Source organism: Ambystoma mexicanum, chromosome 13 (genome assembly GCF_040938575.1).
Source record: "Ambystoma mexicanum isolate Mex_15411 chromosome 13, UKY_AmexF1_1, whole genome shotgun sequence".
Lineage (NCBI taxonomy): Eukaryota > Metazoa > Chordata > Amphibia > Caudata > Ambystomatidae > Ambystoma > Ambystoma mexicanum.
Genome location: NC_090938.1, coordinates 254,305,849 through 254,327,328, shown reverse-complemented (window position 1 = coordinate 254,327,328; position 21,480 = coordinate 254,305,849). Strand labels below are relative to the sequence as shown.

Here is a 21,480-nt window from a genome sequence, read left to right as displayed (position 1 = left end):
ACACTCCCGCGCAGACTCCTGTGGAAGCACTAAGTTATTGACTTTCCGTCATGGATGAAAGCTAAGAATCATGGCTTTTAGTTATCAATACTCACAGCAGGGAATAAGCAGTTCGCTGGTGGAGTTACCGTGTGGAAGGGGGCATGCAAAGAGCTTCTGACTTCAGAGCCGTCGGTGTAGGAAGGTTGCATGCGCGTCGCAGCTGAAGATCGTGCAGCGGGGGATGCTCTCTCACCGAACTCACCCAGACTGCCATGACTGCCTCTCTATCAGTGCAGAACAAGCTGCACCTTCACCTCCAGCTGCGAATTATTTATCCCCACAGCTCGAGTGAAGAGTACAGAGCAACACAAAATTAAAAACTGTAAAACGTTACAGCAGGTCTTCCAAGCAGGTCTCCAAAGCAGGTCTCCAAAGCAGTCCGTGCACCCCTTTGCTTAAATGCCAGTTTAAGGGTCGAGCTGCACCTTTGCCAACAAACGGGCTGCTTCAGAAAAATTGAATTACAATCATAGCCATGAAGTGGATAGGCCTTCAACACCTCCTTCTTACCAAGTGACCACCAAAAAAGCACTCTGCTTTACCCTTGGTTGGGGGGCCCGATGTCAGGCTCTGACTCCTGCTTTGCCTGCTCCGGTAGCTGGCAATGTAACACCGACAACACCAGCAGCGCCAGGCTGCACCTTTACGGTATTGCTAAGGGCTCCCTCTTGCTTTGGGGTCCACACCAGTAACGGTAAGGATACCAGTAATGGTACTGAGTGTTGCTTGAAGGCCGGCAGCACAGACCACACCGACGGGAGCCTCAGCCTCCAACAACAGCAGCAGCAGCAGACTCACAAGGATTAGAAAAACGGACCCACAGCACCGTCCCCACAGCACCCAAGATACCAGGGGTGGTGGTTCCAGGTATTCTGGAAGACCAGATGGACCAAGGCAAAATCCTGACAAGTTAAGCCAAGGCAAAAAAGAACCTACAACGTACCAAGAAAAAAGCCCAGGCATTAAAAACCTACATGCTTGGTTTCATATTTCCATCAAGAGAAATGCTTGCCTACCAGTAGAAACACTGGGCTGCAAGTTCCTTCCATCAATCATGGAAAGGGTATGCTTTGCAAGGCTATGCTAAGTATGCTATCCTTGCATCAAAAAGCAAGTGAGGAAGGCCAAGTGGAAGTTTTATGACTTGGATGGATGCCATTTTAAATATGTCTCTGGTAACAATAGAGAGTGGAATCCCTGACTTACAGGTATTCCACATTAAATTCAGGGATGGCATTGATCTCCTGCTACTAAACCTGTATAATAGACAGAATCCGGGGGATGGAATAAAGTCTATCAAACTCTCAAAAGTGTGCATAGAAAACTGCAAAGACAACGACTCAGTGACAATACATATAATTATTGCATGTGATTTTAAACGTCCAATTCGAGCCTCTGATCCCAACTAGTGGTGTAACAGACGATGAAGAAATGACTTAGGACATGCTAGAGCTAACAGTGCCAAAGAGCTATAAGGCACTATAAGAATGCCATTGACACTTCATGCTTGTTGATTCCCAAGAACCTAGGAGCATGTAATGGGAGAGCTGAGGGAGACCTTCCACCCAAGGCAACTTAAGTCAGTGGTACTCGGCAAAGCCATATACACTACATACCTGTCATACACCAGGTAACCCTGTCATACACCAGGTATACCCTGCCTGTCATACACCAGGTAATATTTGAACCTAAATGCACTAATACTGCGTTGCATCACCTAGCTACAGGTCACTATTGTCTACTACCACGCTTGCCAATGGTACAGCAGTAAACAGCATACAGAGTGCAAAAACTTTGCTCACCGCTGGACTGTTTATCAAAGCTGCCACTAGAATGCCTACCGACCAAACTGTATTCAGACTGATTAATGGTCACATCACTGATTTGTACTTTTGAATTTGCCTGACAGCTTTCACTATTGTACCTGCATTTAGACTGCCACCAACCGCACGTAGAGAATCCCAGACGTAGCCTGCCAATCCTGGAGCTCTCTGCTGTATCCACTCTAGTCACTGCAAATGTTGTCATTCTGATAGTCCATGCAACTCAGTGCGATATATCTCTCTGCTGCCTACTGACTTTGAATCTAGGTGAACCTCCGCCCCTTAGTCAATGCAACCTAATGTGTATTAGCTGTCTATTTTGACTTTTGAATCTAGGTAAACCTTTGCCCCCCTTAGTTAATGCAACCGAATATGTATTAGCTGTCTATTCTGACTTTTGAATCTAGGTGAACCTTTGCCCCCCTTAGTCAATACAACCAAATGTGTATTAGCTGTCTATTTTGACTTTTGAATCTAGGTTAACCTTTGCCCCCCTTAGTCAATGTAAGCTAATGTGTATTAGCTGTCCATTTTGACTTTGAATCTAGGTGATCCTCCTCACCACTTAGTCAGCACAAACCAGTGCAACACTAGATACCTTATGACTCTCACACTCATCTGAAGCCCGCCACATCTAATACATGCAATCCAAAGTGATTCATCTCACCCTTGTGATCCGGAAGCCCACTGCCCAGCTCCTAGGAACCTAACAACTTAGGAACCAGCTGACACCGCTCGCACCTCCTCCCACCAAAATGTACCTACCGGGTATATATTCAGTACTGCTAAGAGTCATCCTCCACCTTATGCATGCATCTAGTCATCTCAGCCCCCATCCCACCCACTGGGCCCGACGAGCATGGCTACTACCCCTCCACTCACCATGTACCTCTCTACACCGTGCAACCTCGCCGCTAGAAATTCTAAACTACGCGCCAGACTCCCCAAAATATATGAGCCCAGAGCTAGGGATACTACCCTTACCAAACTATCAAACTGTCCCCAGTCTCACATCATGGCTTTCCCCTCCAACAAATGCACAAACCCACCCAAGCCCAGCCAAACCAATACTATAACCAATCATAAGACTACTACGAGCAAACCTACCACTACACCCTTAAGAGGGGCCTTAATCAATGCGAGATCTGTAGTAGCCCACGCGTTAGACATAGCAGACCTCATCCTAACGGAAGAACTAGACTTCTTAGCCATCTCTGAGACCTGGCTTCATGCAGCAGCTGGTCCAGCCCTTGCGCTAGCCATCCCTGAGAATTTCTCCATCCTCCGAGCAGACAGAACTGACTCCAGAGGCGGGGGCCTGGCTATAATCGTCAAAACCCACCTCAACCTTAAACCTGACACCACTGATCACTACTCATCTTGTGAATTGCTCACAGCCAAACTCCCCACTACTAACTCCCAAACCATCACCATCCACCTTCTATACACACCCCCAGGTCTCCTAGGCTCCTTCAAGGAAGACCTTAACTCCATCCTCTCCAACAACCTAAAGAATACCTCCTAATGCCTCCTCATTGGAGACTTTAACCTTGACTACAATGACTCTAAAGACACCCAAGCGTCCACCATCAATAACTCACTGTCAGAGCTGGGCTTCAACCAAAGAGTGTCAACCCCCACTCATAATAAAGGGAGAATTCTTGACTGGATAGCTGACCACAACTGTGCGATTTCCATCACTGCCATCACCCCGCAACCCTGGTCAGACCACTACCACCTCCTCTCCTTCACACTTGAAGCGCCCAGCCCAATCGCTAACACCTCCCTAGCCACAGCCATTCCGACTAGAAGCAAGAAAAATATAACTGTGGAAAAAATCATCCCTCTCATTCTACCCACATTGAACCAACTCCCTGCCAACTCCAACCCCCACCTCTTGGATGAAAGCTACAACAATAGCATGTGCCTAGCCCTAGATGCCATTGCACCACTAAAACTGAGAAAACCCAAGCCGATAAAACACTTGAATACCTGGTTCTCGCCCCACCTAAAAGCCCTCAGATCAGAGAAACGCAAAAAGGAGCAAATTTGGAGACAAGCTCCCACAGGCAGCAACAAGCTGATCCTCAACAAAATAGTTTCCACCTATAAAAAAGAAATCCTCCTCGCCAAACAAGAATCTTACAACCTGAGAATACTGCATGCCAAATCCAGCACTAAAGAATTGTTCACCATATTAAAAGAGCTAGAAACACGCATCCCGGCCCCAGACACCTGCAAAAAAGCAAACAATGGTGCACCAGCATCCAAAATGCCCTATCCAACAAAGTTGCAGGCGTCCAAATCAAAATTAACAACAAGAAAGAGACTTTATCCAACTCCAAACCCATCAACACCCCCCCCACACACCATCCCTCAACACTCTCCCCCCAACCCCCTCTCTCGCTTCAGCTTTTCCAAAGTTTCCAAGCTAGAAATGGAACAAATCATACTCGGCCTCAAGCCTTCTAACTGCCAAGGCGACCCATGCCCACCTCAAATCATCAAAGACGCAGCCAGAGACCTATCCCCGTTCATTACCAAACTCATCAACGCCTCCTTCTCTTCAGGTACTATCCCCAACAACCTAAAAGAATCCTGGGTCCTCCTCCTACTAAAAAAACCCACACTCGACCCAGCCGTACCCACCAACTACAGACCCATCACCACCATCCCCTTCCTACTAAAAATCCTTGACAAAACAGCCTACCTTCAAATTAAAAAATTCCTTGAACAAAACCACCTCCTAGGAGTCCATCAATCAGGATTTAGACCCCAACACGGCACAGAAACTGCACTCATCGACCTCAAGGCCCAAATTGACATTCTGAGAGATAATGGGAAAACTGCCTTACTGCTCCTCTTAGACCTCTCGGCAGCTTTCGAACTTGTTGATCACAAAATCCTATGTAGCCACTTAGACTCGTCTGCCCACTTTTCCCGAGATGCTATTGGCTGGATCACATCATTCCTGAGCAACAGATCCATGCGTGTCTTCTCTACCACGGCTTCCGCTGACCCCATTCCCATCACATGTGGGGTCCCTCAGGGGTCAGGTGTCTCCCCCACACTGTACAAAGTGTTCACTAAGCCCCTGTTTGATGATCTCGACGGTTTGGGTATCACCTTCACTAACTATGCTGATGATACCCAAATCCTCATTCCGTTGACGGGAGATTACAACACGGATTTGGCATTGGTGAACAAGGTGTACCTCATCATCCAGGCATGGATGGCATCCCATAGTCTATGCCTGAATGATGACAAGACCGAACTCATCATCCTGGGATCAGCCTCGAACCTAAACAAATTGGACATCAACTACTCCAGCTTCACCATAGACGGCAACCCTATCAAGGTAGCTAAGGAAGTGAAAGCACTTGGCATCTACCTCGATTCCACCCTCTCCTTCCATAAACAGGTCAGCTCCATGGCATCCACCACAGCCTACACTTGCAAGCTTATATGCTCAGCCAAACCCTTCCTCTCCACCCAAAGCTGCATTACTCTAGCCAGAGCTCTCATACTATCAAAACTGGACTATTGTAACTCCCTCTATGTAGGCGCTAACAAACAGATCACCAATAAAATCCAGATCCTTCAGAACAATGCCCTCAGAGCAGCGCTTAGCTTCCCTAAAAGAGAACACATCTCGAATACCAGAAGAACACACAACTGCCTCACTACTTTGGACGAAATCCTGCTTAAGGTAGCCTCCCTTACCCACAAATGCCTTAACAACGCAGCTCCCCGTTATCTAACAGACAGAATAACCAGATACACGCCCAACAGACACACTAGAAACAGCAATGCTAACCTGCTCGCTGTTCCCAGATTCAAGCGAGCGAAAATGGGCGGCAATAGCTTCCAGGTGAAAGCAGCCCAACACTGGAACACACTACCACCCTCTGGCAGAGCACCACAAACCTACCACCAATTTAGGCGTAACTATATCCAATGGCTTAAGAACAAAGACCAATAACCGACACCCGGTAACTACTACAAATGCAATGTATATAATAATGTAAATAATGTACTGAACTGTAACTAAGCTGAGAATATATCTGTAATGCTTGCGCCCCCATACCTTCTGGTCCGGTGCACCATATAAATAAATAAACAATCAAACAAACAAATACATATCAGTACCGGCAGAGGGGCATTACCACATCTTCCCCACCAGGGAATGAGGTAATCGATCCCTCTCCCCTTCCCTCCACTTACCTGCTTTTTTAATCCTTTTCGGGAGCGGACGTGCTGGAATCATTTCTGTCTCCAGCGCATCCATTCCCGATCAGCAACACGCCACCATTGAAAGGAAGAAAGGACTACGTGTAGTCACTTCTTCCTTTCCATGGCAGCCATTTTTTGTTTACTTTTTCCCCTATTTTTTAATGGTCGCCATGGAAAGGGAGAAGGGACCACGTGTAGTCCCTTCTACCGTTGCATGGTGGCCATTTTGTTTACTTTTTTATACTAGTTTCAATGGCTGCCATGAAAAGGGAGAACAGACTTCATTGTCCCTTCCTTGGCAGCCATTTTTTTATTTTTTCTGTTACGAAACGCCAGAGCAGCTCACCACTGAAAATAGTTGCTTTTAGTACGGGGTACTAATAGCAATAAGCCACTTGCAGAGGGGACAGAGGGGACATGAGGGCCTTAACGTGCCCTGCGGGCCTTCGTTAAGGCCCTCGCCTCGCTCAGGCCTGTAAATATGGGCGCAGTGCATTACCTGACATGGTAATGCCCCCGCCCCGGCTTGGGGCTTATTGCTTAATTTATTCATGTAGGCCTGGAAGAAATAGTTTGAGGTCAAAGTAAGATCTGAAGCGGCCATCATCCTTTAGTACTAATGACATTAACCACTTATGCACATGGTAGGACAGAGGAGAGAGTTGCGCAACAAAATGTTACAATCTATATCTATACAATCTATATCTCTGGGCATGTAAGGCTTGCAATTAAATGGGATAATATTGATAAAGATAAAGCCTTAACAAAAATCTATGGTGAAATATTAACATCACTAGGAGATGTTTTGATGGATACGATCCCACCAAATGATTAGATATTGAAGTCTTACAGTGATATTACTAAAAAGGTACTGCCGTTTGTCTAAACCTGAGGAAATGATAAAAAAATTAATTATAAAGAAATCTTGGTGGGATGATGTAGTTTGCAGGAAAGCAAACCAGTTTCTGCTATTCTGTATAAAGAATGTGGACAGTATTGAAAGAAACCAGCTACAGTCAGCAAGTACTCAGTACAAAAGATGAATTCCTGCCAAACAATATATATAAATGTGAAATTCTGCAGACTAATATTATCTGCTCGTGGGGCTAATGCTATTATTGTGTACAGGTGGATACCAGAGTCATTGTGGAATGAACATTTTAGAAAGCTTTACAAAGAAACAAGAGTGGTTGAGATAAATGAGGAGGAAAGAGATGTCCCAGAGACTATGGAGGCATTGACATTGAAGGAAGTTACTCTAGCGTTAGAAAGCCAAAAAAGAAATAAAGCACAAGGTCCTGATACTCCCCAGGGGTCTTTTTAAGGAAAAGGAAATATGGGCACCCTATCTTATTTGCCTGCTCAGTGCTATAACTGCACTGAAGAAGGTACCACTATATGTTAATGTTAAAGGACATTTGTACCGTGCACTATCACCACCGGAGTGGTCCCCTGGCGCTCTGGTGGCTCTGAAAGAGGAAGGGGGGGGTGTTAGTGGGAAGAAGCTGGAAAAGTGCAAGAGGGCAGTGATGTGCTGTTGGCGGCCTCAGCCTAGTGGGTCCGTTGGCTGGGCCTGGGGTGTTTTCGGTCAGCAGTCGTCGTGTACTGTTGTGCGAGTCTATGTGTGTTTTTGTTTTGTTGTTGCAATGTAGTGAAGTTTGTGCGGTTTGTTGTGCTGTAGGTTTGTGGTTGTGTTTGGTTTGGAGTTAAAGAGGTGTATGCAGAGGGGGGAATTGTTAGTGCAATTGGTTAGTTGGCGTCTTTATTCTAAATTGAGGGCTCTGGGTTTACGTAATCTCCCCAGCTGGGGTTCGGGTGGGAATTAGGGTGGGTTGTTGACTCTGTGTCCGTGGTTGTCTCCTGTGTTCCACTATAACCAGCGTCCTTCGTCCAGGTGCCGTGGGAGCTTCTTCACATAGGGAGTTGTCCACAGTCGGCACTGGGAGTTGTCCGTGTCCCCTCCAGTCTAGTCATCCCTTTTCCTTTCTGTTTCGGTTTTCAGTTCGAGTCTGTGGTGTTGAAGAGCCAGGTCTTTTAGTAATTTCCTAAGTTTTAGGTGATTTTTGGTTTTTCTTAATTCTTTTGGGTTGTTGTTCCAGGATTTTGCGGCTAAGTTCATAAAACCATCCGATTCCAAGATTAAAAAGTCAAATCTTGCTGTTTTTGCTTTGTGCTAAAAAGTCAAATCTTGCTGTTTTTGCTTTGTGCTAAAAAATCAAATCTTGCTGTTTTTGCTTTTTGCTAAAAAGTCAAATCTTGCTGCCCATTGCGAAATTCTCTGTATTTTGCTTGTATACTGTTTCTTCTCTGTAATTTGCCAGCACAGTGACCTCATCACTCTTTTGTCCCACACCTACCTGCCTTAGCCCCACAGTATCTCCATCCTCTCCTCGCTTCCACCCCAATGGCGCTTTCTGTTTCTCCTATCTTTTCCAACTGCTTCTCCATTGACTATCCTTCCCTTCTCACTAAGTCTGGTAGAAAGATGTTCAAAAAGGATATATTGGCCTCTAACCCTGGTCTTCCTATCCCCGACACCTACTCCAATTCTTCCGCCAGACAGACCCTCACGACATCCTCTGTCGTTCCTTCGCCAGATCTATGGACTCCTCATATGGTCTCTGTGCTCTGCCCTATCTCCTCCTCTCCCATTAATGGTGGCACTCACTGGGAAGTTCTCATGGTTTCCTTCGACTACTCTAAAGTCATCATTAATGTCTACCTAAATGGCACTGTCATGGTCCAAGGCCCTCAGGCCAACCTCCTCCTCTTTGATAGGCGCTTCCCTCGCCTCATCAATTTCCTCTCCTGCTGTCCCCTCCTCTCCCCCCTTGGCTACCTTGCCCTCTCTCTCCTCCTCCTCCTCTGCCCCTCCTAGGGCTCTTTCTCCTCCGCAGGACGTACCTCTGATCTGTACCCCTCCCCGGAAGGTCTTTAAGGCTGGCAACCTTCTTCATATTGCCACTCTCAACTCTCGCTCTACTGTCTAACACTCCTCTGACATCTGCCACCTCCTTGAAGAACTAGACCTTGATGTCCTTGGTCTTACTGAGACATGGTTCACGGCCAGCTCTGTCACGAGCTTTGACACTCTCCTCCCTGATGGCTACAAGATCCTCTCAGGACCCAGATCCTCCCGGTCCGGTCGGGGGGTAGCTCTGATCTTTCCTGAGTGGATTCCTGCCTCTATCATTCCCACTCAGACCTACTCCTCTTTGGAATGCCTTTTCTGTAGGCTTTCTCTCTCGCCTACCCATTCTCTTACTGTGGTTACCATCTAGCGGCCTCCTGGTCAAATCACCTAATTTCTCTCTGAGTGGTCAGACCTCTCCTCCTCCCTCCTAGCCTCTACCACTCAACTCCTCCTCCTCGGTGACCTCAATATACATTTAGACTCTCCTTGCTTCAACTCTGTACTCTTCCGTGACCTCTACGACTCCCTCTCCCTGTCCATCCTCCCCTCTGGCCTGACTCACTCTGCAGGGTACACACTCGATGCCTTGATCTCCTCTGACCTCCCCCTCTCCATCCCTCTGACCACTCCTCTCTCCTGGAGCGATCACTCCCTCCTCTCCTCTCATCTCTCCCTCTCTTCCGCCCAAGCCAATCCTACCCCAACACTGCCACCTCCCTTCTCAGACATCCGGCCCATGAAGTGTGTGTCAGTTGAGGTTTTTGCCACCACTTTCTCCCCCCTGCCACCTTTGGCTCTCTCACATCCTGACATAGCCCTGTCTCTGCTCTACTCTTCAATTTCTGATATGCTTGATGCTCTTGCCCCTTTCATGAGGATCCATTTGAAGTCCAAAGCCAAGTGCAAATCCTGGTATGGCTGTGACCTAGCTACACTTAAACGTAAGTGTAGGGCGGCTGAGAGGAAATGGAGGAATTTCTGTTCATACTCTGACAAACTGGCCTGTCGCCTGCAACAAAGGCAAAGCCGACTCTCTGTCCTCACCAAGAAGAGAGTCCACATTCAAGCTCGTATCTCTGCGGCATCTAACAACTCGGCCAAACTCTTTAAAATCTGCAAGGAACTGGGCAACCCTGCTGCAGTCTCTATCCCTCCTGTTGCGTTCCAGGCTCTTTGCAATGCCCTTGCCTCTCACTTCATTTAAAAAACCCAGGGCATCCTGTCCACCCTCTCCACCCACACCTAACATTCCCTCTGTCCTCATCCTCCTCGATCTATCCTCTGCCTTCAACACGGTAAACCATACCATCCTACTCAACCATCTCCGTGAAAACCTGCCTATCACTGATCAGGCTCTGGCCTGGCTGACCTCTTTCCTCTTAGATCGACCCTACCAGGTCCAACTTGGGTCCTTCCTTTCATCTATCTTCCTCTCTACCTCTGGTGTTCCCCAGGGGTCTAACCTCTTACCCTGGCTTTTCAACCAATACCTGGCAACTCTCGCCCACTGCATTACCACTTTCTGCTCAAATTTCCAGTGCTACGCTGACAACGCTCAACTCATTTTCAGGCAGCCCTCTGCCACCTCCTCTCCCTCTCTCATCTCTGATTGCCTAACTGCCATTCAAGATTGCTGCGCCAAAAAGTCAAATTTCCGACTGCACCTCCTCAGAGGTACTGTGCCTTTCCTCTCCTTCCCCCAGAAGCTCATGGTATCCCAAGCTCTGGTTTTCTCTAGCTTGGACTATTGTAACAGCCTCTTTCTAAATCTACCTGCCTCTACTCTCCGCCCTCTGGAACTAATCCAGAACAGGACTGCGAGACTTGTCTTGGCCTCAAGCCCTGGGATCGTATCTCTCCAGCTCTGAAATCTCTCCATTGGCTCCCAGTGGATGGAAGGATTAAATTCAAAACCCTCTGCATTGTCCATAAGGCTTTCTGGGGCCTGGGTCCAAAATACCTTCAGCTATCCCTCCGCAAATACCTCCCCCCTCGAGCTCTTCGCTCGTCTACCTCCAACTCCCTCAGGGTCAGTCGTTTTTCAAAGAAACAAGCTCGGGGTAGATCTCCGTCTTCGGCTGGGGCCTCCCTCTGGAACAGAGTCCCTGCCACTCTAAACCTTGAGGAGAACCATCTCTGGTTCCAGAAGCACCACAAGACCTTCCTCTTTTCTTCTGCCTTCGCTCCCCCTCTCCCCTGCTGATCTGTTCTCTCTTGGCACCGTGCACCTGGCCATCCTCTGTCCTCCGGGCCCAGGTACCTGCTCACCCTGCCACTCTCCCGCACTGCCTCTGGGCCACCCCTTGCACTGGGGTCTGTATCTGTACCCATACAATCCCCCCTTTTTCTTCCTGCACTTATCAGACATACCCTGTCTGCTGCCTTAAACCTAGCACTTGCAAATTGCTGGCTGCACTACCACTGTTTGTTGCCTTTATTATTTATTTATTGTTATTTATCTGTTTCTCCTCTGCTTCACACTTTCCACTTCTCCCCCCTTCCATGCACTTTTCCCCCTCCTTCTCCCATGCACTTGCGCGTTCTCAATGTCACTGGGTCTAGTGAGATCTCTGTTTTGTTTCCCCCTGTTCTCCTCCTTTGCCTTGTCGCACTCTGAAACACTTGTGTACGAGCGCAATAGAAATAAAATATCAATATCGATTCCGAGGTAGAGGCTGTTTGCATAGTCAATTCTTGACATGATGAGGGCGACGATAGTGAGTGTGTTGTGCGTGAAGGAGAGGAAAAGTAGGATTCTTCTTGCCGTGTGGAGGAGCATTTACTTGTGGTTCTAAGGTTAGGGTGTTGTCCATCAGGACTCCCAGATTTTTTACTACCTTAGATGGTGATGGTGCGGTTCCCATTTCCCTTGTCCAGGGGATGGTGGTTTTCGTTCTCTTGGTTTTTGGATATGATCATTATTTCTGTCTTTCCTGGGTTGATTTTCAGGTTGTTGGCAGTCATCCAGTTGAAGACTCCTTTTTGTGACTCGATTAGGGTTGAATGATCAGCTTGGGTGACTTTGATTTTTTAGATGGTTTCGGTATCATCTGAGTAATTGTAGCATTTAATGTTGTACTTTTTGAAGATTCTGATAACTAGAGTCTGGTAGATGTTGAAGAACAGTGGTGATAGCGAGGATCCTTGTGGCACTCCACAGTTGTTAACTCTTGGAGTGGATTTCAAGGGTTTAATCCATACGGTTTCTGTTCTGTCTGCTAGGAATTATTTACTCCATACTAGTGCTGTGTCTGTTATGCCTATGTCTTCCAGTCTTTTGGTTAGGGTATGGTTAGGTATACAACAAATGTGGGTGAGATAATCCGTCAAACTATAGGGCCATCTCACTCTTGGATTAGGTGGGCAAAATCTTTGCAATGGGACACATACAATCGTGGGTGGATGAGGGGGTATTTAATACATCAATTGCTAGCTAGTTTGCAGCAGGCAATAATTACAATTGACCAAAGCATTAGGTTGTTCCTGCTAATAGAAACATGTCACACTGAGGAAAATTGACTTGTATATTCTCTTCATCAACCTGCAAACTGCTTTAGACTGTGTTCCTCCTGCGTAAGGTGTGGGAAACACTACGCAATTTAAATATCACAGCAACTCTGTTATCAGCACTTTTTTATTATATAAAGACAACAAAGACTTTTTCGCCTTTTTATTAATGGTATGATTAACAGCATTCTATCAACCCTGACTGATGCCCCTCCCCTAGATTCACACAGATTTCCTGTACCACTATGATGCAGCACTCTTATTATTGCCCCCGGTTGACGTGGAAAAAACTGTTTGCCTTATTTAGAAACGTTTGGAATTTTGAGGGCCTGACGATAAATTGTTCCAAAACAAAATCAATGGTGGTCCCCCCAAAAAAAAGAACAAAACAAGTAAAAAGCTATGATTACTTGGGGTTGAGATTCACTAACCTAGGGAAATGGGACCAACAGTTTGAGAAAGCTGTCACCACACTCTCCAGATACAGAGGGGCTATAGCAACATGTGCTTAAGAACAGGCTAATGGAGGCGTATGCCCAGAACTAAAGGCGTGCAAATTGCAGGCAAGACAAACAGCGATTTAAGAAGCAGAACTTTGCTGCCACCGTAATACACTAAAACCATGTAACATGGGTTTCTAAAAAGAATTTTAGGCCTCCCAAAAAGTACATTGACTATTCTTAGACATGAAAAATTAAATATATCGATAAACTGATTGCAAGCAGACCTATTCTTTAATGGTTACCACGTTCATTCATCCTGTTTTATTTTTTTTCCGCTGCACTTTTTGCCGAAAAATGTTTGCTGAAAAATATGGGGGCTGGAGGGAGGGCATATAAGGGGTAGGGTGGGTGGTTTAAAGGGATAAATAATAGAGGAGAGGGGATTGGGCCCTCACAAATAAAAAAAATATATTTTTTTTCTGCAAATTTTTTTGGGCAGAAAGTGCCTAGAAAAAAACAAAAACACGGGCGAAGAATGAACATAGAACCCTGTATTGGGGTACATTATGGAGTAAAAACAAAGAGGTGATGGCTGGAAGGTTTAGAATGAATCTTAACCACTGCCATTGCTCTGGGCAACCCCCCAGACCATCGTTCTTCGCCTGCCGAGCCATTACAAAAGGGGAAAGACCATATGCAAATCAGGCTTGGTCCCACCCCAAAAGGGGCAGTCCAGCCCGAACTGCTAGGCCACATTCCCTTCTGTACGAGACCACAAGCATCCCCAAACATGTTTCGGCCTTGTTGGGCCTCATCAGTGAGGAGTAGCTTGGGTCTCTAGGCCCAGCAGGCACGGGACCCACGTCTGGGAATGGCAGGCTGAAAAACGATGGTCTGGGGGGTTGCCCAGAATTAACACCTTAATTAAGGCTCTATGACTAAGCTACCTTGATTTAAGCACTTTATTTTAATAATTCTTTATTATGTTTATTTATATGGAATGTGTTATTGATGTTATATGCTGTCTCTGATTATATAATGTTGAATAAAGGCGAAAACAAGCAATGGCAATGGTTTCTTTCATTATAACCCAATAATTAAGAATGATGTGCTATCTAGTATTCTAGCACACTAGAAATAACACTTGGTGCATCATCCCTCCTCCTGTCCCAGTAGTATTAAAGTTTGCGCCTAGACCTTAGCATTAGTAATATAGCATTTACAAATGCCTCTGCGGTGTGCAGCACCACACCATTACCGCTAAAGTGTAAAGGATGATGCATATTCGGTCAAATATTAGGCTGAGACCTACTTTAAAGGAAACTCATCCTAAAAGAAAGGAGCTCCTCCTACATGCCATTTGTTTTTGATCCATAACACCCATGTAATCAGTCATTTAAAAATGTGTATCAGTCGATGCTTTAGCCTTTTATCTTTTAGGTCTCTGTGCCCAAGCTCCCCAGATAACTTCTAGCACTACTGTCAGGACATGAATGATATCTGTTGACAGTTACAGAGTCATACAATAATGAAGAAATTGCCCCTTTGGTGGGTCGGTAATGACAAGGGACCAAGTTATATGCCTGAGCAAAATTAGGGCCTTTAACATGGTCCCTGATGACATTACTGACTGGTAAAGCGCCCTCTGAAGGTGTTATTACTACAAATACTTGAAACACATTGTGTATAGGTGCATTATAAAAACCCAATAAATAAAATAAAATACCCCATCATGTTAGCCAGGGCACCACTAGATTTTTTGTTGTGCAAATTCATAACAGCGATCTCACAAGTTAAAAAGGACATAGTTAGATTGATACCAAGGAAATCGAGACAGTATCTGCTTCTAATCCCTTCTCTATTTCAATGGAAGCTGTCTGTAAGGCACAGCAGGGCTCTGGGGGAAGAGGGAGCAGTTTCCATAAAAGCAAGTGCAGGTGGTGAGCAGGCCTGAGATAAGCACAGGGGCAAGGAGGATGTGGGGAGGTGGTGTGTGGGGGACAGTTCATGAGACCATGGTGGGCTTCAGATGAATGTCCTGGTGCTGTGGGAGGAGCGTCAACCCCATCAAAGGGATCGGATTATGGGCACATGCAATGGGGTAACACCCAGGTTCTGAACCAGGTGATTGACTAGTAGACTCTGCCATAACACCCAGGATGAAACACTTATTTGTGGTACATATTTTTAGTATTATGTTTAGCCATCTGTGCCATAATTGATTATAAGTCAGACACAGGTGCAGAAAATTAGCGCAGGATTTCAGATCTGTCTCATCACTATTCCATTTTCATTCATATGTAAAGAAAAATGCCATGTACTCACTAGCATCCCTATTATTAGGTTCCCACGTCTGAATGATGTAATAATGTAAAATAACATATTTGTATTACTAGAAAGCTAATGACTAACTTCTTATTTCTTGCAGCCGATGGACGCATGAGAAAACATAAGAAAGTTGGAGAGTTTATGCAACGTATCAAAACAACTGCCTCCAATAAATCTTTACTATGGAAGAAAAATGTCAGAATGCTCCAGAGTACTCACAAAGGACTAGCCTCTAGAAGACAGATGGAGTCAGAAAGTTATCCGGAAATAAGACTGGGCAGAAGAATTAAAACCGAAAGTGGTTTGAGTTTGTCGGAACACTTAAATTTAGCTTCAAGTAGGCCCCAACTAGAAAGGCCCCAACCAGCAAGGCCCCAACCAGCAAGGCCCCAACCAGCAAGGCCCCAACCAGCAAGGCAGCAACCTGGAAGGCCCCAATTAACCATGTCCCAGAGGTATAATGAATACGAGAGTCATTTATGGAATTTGCCATTTCGCAATGGTCTTCCAAAAACACAGCAAATTCTGAAGCCGTACATGTGTACTGAATGTGGAAAAAGCTACCGTCTGAAGAAAGAGTTTAATAGACATAAAGAAACTCATGCATTAGTGAAGCCATACACATGCTCTGATTGTGGGAAAAACTTCTTTCGAAAGGCAAATCTTTACAAGCATTATAAAACGCATTCCGGTGAAAAACCATATACATGTAGCTTATGTCCTAAGAGATTCAGTCGGAAAGATCATCTTAATCGACATACAAGAATTCATACTGGGGAGAGACCATTTAAATGTACTGAATGTGAGAGGAGCTTCCCTTGGTTGAGTGACCTTAATCAACATCGACGAAGCAGACACTAAACTAAAGAGGCTCTTAACTCACAAGAAGAAATGTGATGAACCTGAAAAAAATATATGAAGGTTACTTAATTGTTTATTAGCACTACAATAGCTGGAATAGAGAGACTAGTACTGGGCTTGAACAGAAAGCGTCACAAATTGGAAAGAAGTAAGAACAGAGAAGAACAACAATACCCCATTATTTTGAGAACCAATAACAAGCCTCATTCAAATATAGTTAATCACTCTTCTACTGCATGCAGCCTCAAGACAAGAAGCTAGAAAGGGTCCATACAAGGATCATAACAGGATGACCATTCGAATACACCACTAGTGGATAAACCAAAAAACCCTCAGGAATGTGGGGACTGTACAGAGGCATGCTTATGAAAGACACGCCAACTCCTGTATTTCCTACTCCTTATAGATTGGCCTAACAACTGGGTTTCAAATGAAACTGAATGTTTCTTCATGCCCAATCATTTATTTACAATCTCCTTATATAGCCAAATATATATGCATAGAGCAGAAAGGGGCATGGGTAAGAGGAGTATTGACTATACTTTCATGCTGGACATTTCAAGCCGCAGCACAACTTGCAATATCAACAGGCCCTAAATAGAAACCAGTCCAAATCTACACCCATCAGCAAACTGAACAGACCTTTGGATGGATGGAGGGACCATTAAAGAACCTTCAAGGAAAAGCAAGAAGAGAAGGCCGCATGACCCATACAAGACACAAAAGAGCAGACGCAAAAACTGTGCCGACAGAAAATGCAAAACTGCAATGACCAAAACTATAGCTGAAAATATACAAGAAAAACTGCTCCAGAAAACTTTTGCTGATCAAGAATTTACACTCCAGTGGTTACAAAAGAATAACTGAAACCTTAAGATGAGAATCTTATCATTCCAGCCCAGAGAAGCGGTCTCTGTCAATGTGTTCACTGCTTCCATAGAAAAGACAGGAAACCAAATTAATGCATAACCGGCCAACTATCCAGTTTTCCTCATGGCACCATATCTGGATGTGATTTGCTCATTGGAGCTAATTGACAACAGTAAGACATGATTTCTCTGAAAGCGTGCAAATACTAGTAGAAGATTGACCTGTGCATAAAAATGCAAACAGAATCGAATGAAATAGTGATATTGTGATTGCATGTGATATAGCAGTAACAGCTCACAAAAGTTGTTTTACAGAAAAACAAGAAATACTTGTACACCAGAGGCCTAGTGCTATGGCGGTCATAATGTCATATCCAGATGATGATTCAGTATTGGGGAGATCTAAGCGATGAATATAATGTGGAGTAAGAAATACTAAAATACTATTGGCACCCATGCCTGAAACATAGCTAGGGAGGAATAATTGTGTCGTGTCCACCTAGACATGCTGTTTATTGATGCCATAGAAAAACAAACCTTGGTATTATGCAGAAGTATTAGAAGCACTTGTCTACATTTTTGAAGCATTGGAAAGTAGAATATGGAGCCAAGATCCATTAATTCAGGAACTATATATGTTCCTGCCATGTTTGTGAAAAAAGCTCAACTTGACAACAGTAACCTTTAGCAAGGATCTATGTGGCGCTGGCCGCCATTTCCACACATTTTCATTTACACCAAACCTAAAACTCAGTCCAGTGACTAAAATAGTATTTGCTTTCTTGAAAGGTAGAAATCAACATAAATCATTACAAAGAAATTAAGGAATTCCTTGACATTTTTTTAAAGCAGTAAGATCAAGCAAACTATTATACCTGCAAACGTGAAACGGCAGAATTGCATTTTGGACCAGAAGATCTTCTTTTGTTTTAGCAAATCCTATAATAAAATTAAGATATCCGTAGGTGTTTAAAAACATTGGAATCTCATGTGTTGCCCCACTAGCTGTTTCCCTAGCTGCTGCAATTGTTACAGCCTGCAGTTGTGGGTCATACAGGCTATTAAAGACCCAGACAACCAAGTTAGTCAGCCCTAGCTTAGACTGGGCTATCGTTGACAGTGAATGGCCTTTTAGACACGTTAATAGGCCACAGATGTAGGCAGTAAGAATACTCTCATCCATACCAACCACCTTAGGTGCTTTGTTTTCAGATTGGTGCAAAATGTTCAGGTTCTGAATACAGTGATTGGTCGCACTGGTCGCATTCATGAAAAAAAAAGAATGGGCACAGCATGGCAACTGAAAGAGGTGGCTTCGATTTCTACAGGAAAGGTCACCAGAGAAGGCTAGCAAGATCTGAAAAAGGAGCATCCACAATTAAGAGGTACAAATGCACTCCCCATTGAAGGCAAATTCATTAGCCGGGGTAAGGCAGGAAGAGGGTACCAAGGAGGGCATGGCGAGGGATGGAGTGGAGGGGCTTCTCTGCCCTGAAGAAAGGCAGGTAAACTGATGTCTCTGTGCAGACAGGAGCTGTGTGAAGCCATTCAGGTTTCTTGGAACTGCTTAGCTATGCTAGGAAGTATAGCCAACGTTTCAACGAACCTGATGGACTGTAGTCCACTCACACTCTCTGCATGTAACGAGTCTGCGTAGGGTTATGTTAGTAAGCCCATTAAAACCTGAAGATTGCAGCACTAAACCAATGCCTCGGACTCCGATCTTCACCTTGACACTACGCCAAAAGGGCCTTCATGTCAGTAATGTTGACTCTGAGATGTACCCTGGTGCTAAGATCCTGCCAGTCTCGTTCTAGGAGATCGTTCGCTCTTACAGGTGTCTGTAAGAATTCCCACTGGCTATCACAGTCAGTCTACATTGTGGCCATGGGATGATAACCCTGTCTCAGACAGCTAATCCTAAAACAATCAAAAAATATTTTGGTTTGTTAGTTTGAATTAATGAAGAATGAATTCACGTCATTTGTTTTGTGCATGATTTGATATATGAAAAGCCCTTCCAAAATATATTGTGTTTTTATTTAAAAGGTATATTTTACTGAAGAAATATCTTCCACCTGAATTCTATTTAGGAGCATGACGGCATGAAAGATTGCTGATTTTGGACAGCTGCCCCCATAAAGATATATGAATTCTAATTTTATTGTTAACTGAAAAAAAGAAGGTATGTTCAAGGTACAGTGTGCTGTGGTTCGACAAAATGGGGCTTATTCCAGAAAGGGTGGCAATTTTACCACAAGTGGTAAATCCTGCTGTGGCGCACTGCTTCCAATTCCACATAGGACAAATACTGCTAGACCTGAAAAATGTCTCTGCTGTTTACTGCAGATTTACTACTTACCACCGGAGGTAAAACAGTGCGGCCACCAATTCTCATGAAGGGAAAATAGATTGGGCCTCATCACGAGTTGGGCTCTAGCCCTTAAATGATGTCGTAACAGTATTACCGCTGCATTTAAGGGCTATCCCTATCACGAGTTGGGCGCTAAATGGGCTGTTTTACCTCCAGCTTTTCTCTGGAGGTGAAAATCCCGTTTTTGGCTGTAATAACTCCCGCTGTATTAGCCCGCATAATTAGCGCTGAAAATTTCCAATGGACCCAATGGGGAATGGGGATTTACCGTTAACACCCAACCCGTGATTACCGCCGGACCGGTCAGTGTTAGGACTATTACAGTCAGGCAGTATTACAGCCAGGATTCAGGCCAACTCGTGATGAGGCCCATTGTCGATTCGGATCAGCTCTGGGCTAGTCTCAAAAATTACCTTACCAGTTAGCAGCTTCTGCAGTGTGTAATCACATAGCGCATGTATAATCATGGGAAAGAGTTTTTACCTTGTTTGGATTGGTATCTGTAGAAATAATCGTGAGGAAACAACCGAATGGAAAAAGGACTGCATCTTTTTTCTGATTATTTTTCCAATTTTGCGGACATTTGTAGGAAATATAGGGGTGGGGTGGGGTAAGGGAAATAGTTAAGGTGGGGAGTACAGGGGCCTGACTGGGGCTACTGGACTCATTTTTACAAAATAAAAAGTAATGCGTTCATTTTTACATCAGTTTTTGTCATGGACATCCTTTTAGAGCTACCTAACTACCAGAAACTGACAATTATTTGTCCGGCATTATTTTACTGCAACAGGTGCATTTTGTTTTAAATCAACAGTGAAGTTCATGGCGGTCCATAAAAAATGAAAATGTTTTTCGGTTGATATATTTTTTGCATCAGAGGTAATTATCACTAGCCACATTTTCCACTGGAGGTGATGAGCTGCAATTCTATGCTAGCAACGATAACTAGAATACCAAATAGAGCAACCAAATTTAGCGAAACTTTGTGGTGGAGCAGTATGGGTGGCTTAGTAGTATTATACCTCCACTGGTAGTATTTGTGGAATGAGGCCTATTGTTTTTGTAGAGACAATTTTGTTTTCCTTATCTGGGGTTTCATTAGATCTTTCTCTCTGGTATGGCAGCTAAAGATATCATGTGCCTAAGAGCCTTGCTGCACTGACGTCAATGCCAGAATGTTCTGTAGGCCCCAGAGGTCTGTGAAATATCTATGGTCTGTTGAACCAAGTGTGGACCGCAGGGGGTTAGGTGTTGCTTGCAGGAAAGCTTCATTACCATTGGTCTTGTCAGGCAACTAGGATGGCCCTCGAAATTTAGACTGGACAATTCCCCCTTTTATGCTCTTTACTACCACCAGGGGGCTACACTGGGGTCATCTGTTTCTTTAAAATCTGAAGATGTCTGATGGGCAGGATAAAGCATTGCTAATTGGTGTAAGCTCTAGGGTGTCGATGAAGATAGGTTTGGTATGACAGTGACAGGATTGGTGGGTTTCTTAGTCTTATACAGAGCAGGAGTGGCTTGTCTTTAGAACTCCTCAGAATTAAAAAAAAATGAGCCTCAAGATTTCAAATTTGCAGGAGGGTGTAACAGTGTAGACACTGTATGGGAACTGCTTTGCCCCAGATGTCTCCCATTTTGTGAACGGGTTGGTTAGGATGTTCGGGTTGTCTGACCTCCGGCATCTAGATAATTAGCAGGTCTGCAAGACCTTTAGAGATACCTTGGAAAGCTGTCATGACGGTGCTGACCTTAAGGACTGGGGCAGGTTTACAAAGTGTGATAGTTTATGGGAAACTAGTGTATGGATTTCAGTGCCAGAGTGACAAATTGGTGGCGTCTCAGGCTGAATATGCCAAGGGGGCATACGATTCTTGATCTTTCATTTTATGTAATGTCTTTTTCTGAAGCTCTGTGTCTATGCCATTACAATAATCTATACCACTGCAAAGTTAAATAATAGTTTGTCAGGGAGATGCAGGGCTAGAAGAACCAATTTTAGTAGTTTTTAGCGGTGTAAAGCGTTCTCGATCATTCCCTCCACTTGGATTGGGAAGGACGGGCCTCAGCAGAAGAACACCCTTAA

At 44.7% G+C, this 21,480-nt stretch overlaps 1 protein-coding gene across 2 annotated transcripts in view; it reads left to right on the top strand.

Moving 5' to 3' along the window:
• LOC138521156 (zinc finger protein 2-like) overlaps positions 1-19,989 on the top strand; it is a 219,858-nt gene extending 199,869 nt beyond the window's left edge. For both annotated transcript variants that reach the window (XM_069633736.1, XM_069633735.1), the window contains exon 8: positions 15,391-19,989. In XM_069633736.1, coding sequence (XP_069489837.1) covers positions 15,391-16,151 — 761 coding nt within the window. In that variant the 3' untranslated portion in view covers positions 16,152-19,989. The remainder of the gene's footprint in view (positions 1-15,390) is intronic.
• Positions 19,990-21,480: the final 1,491 nt, after the last annotated feature.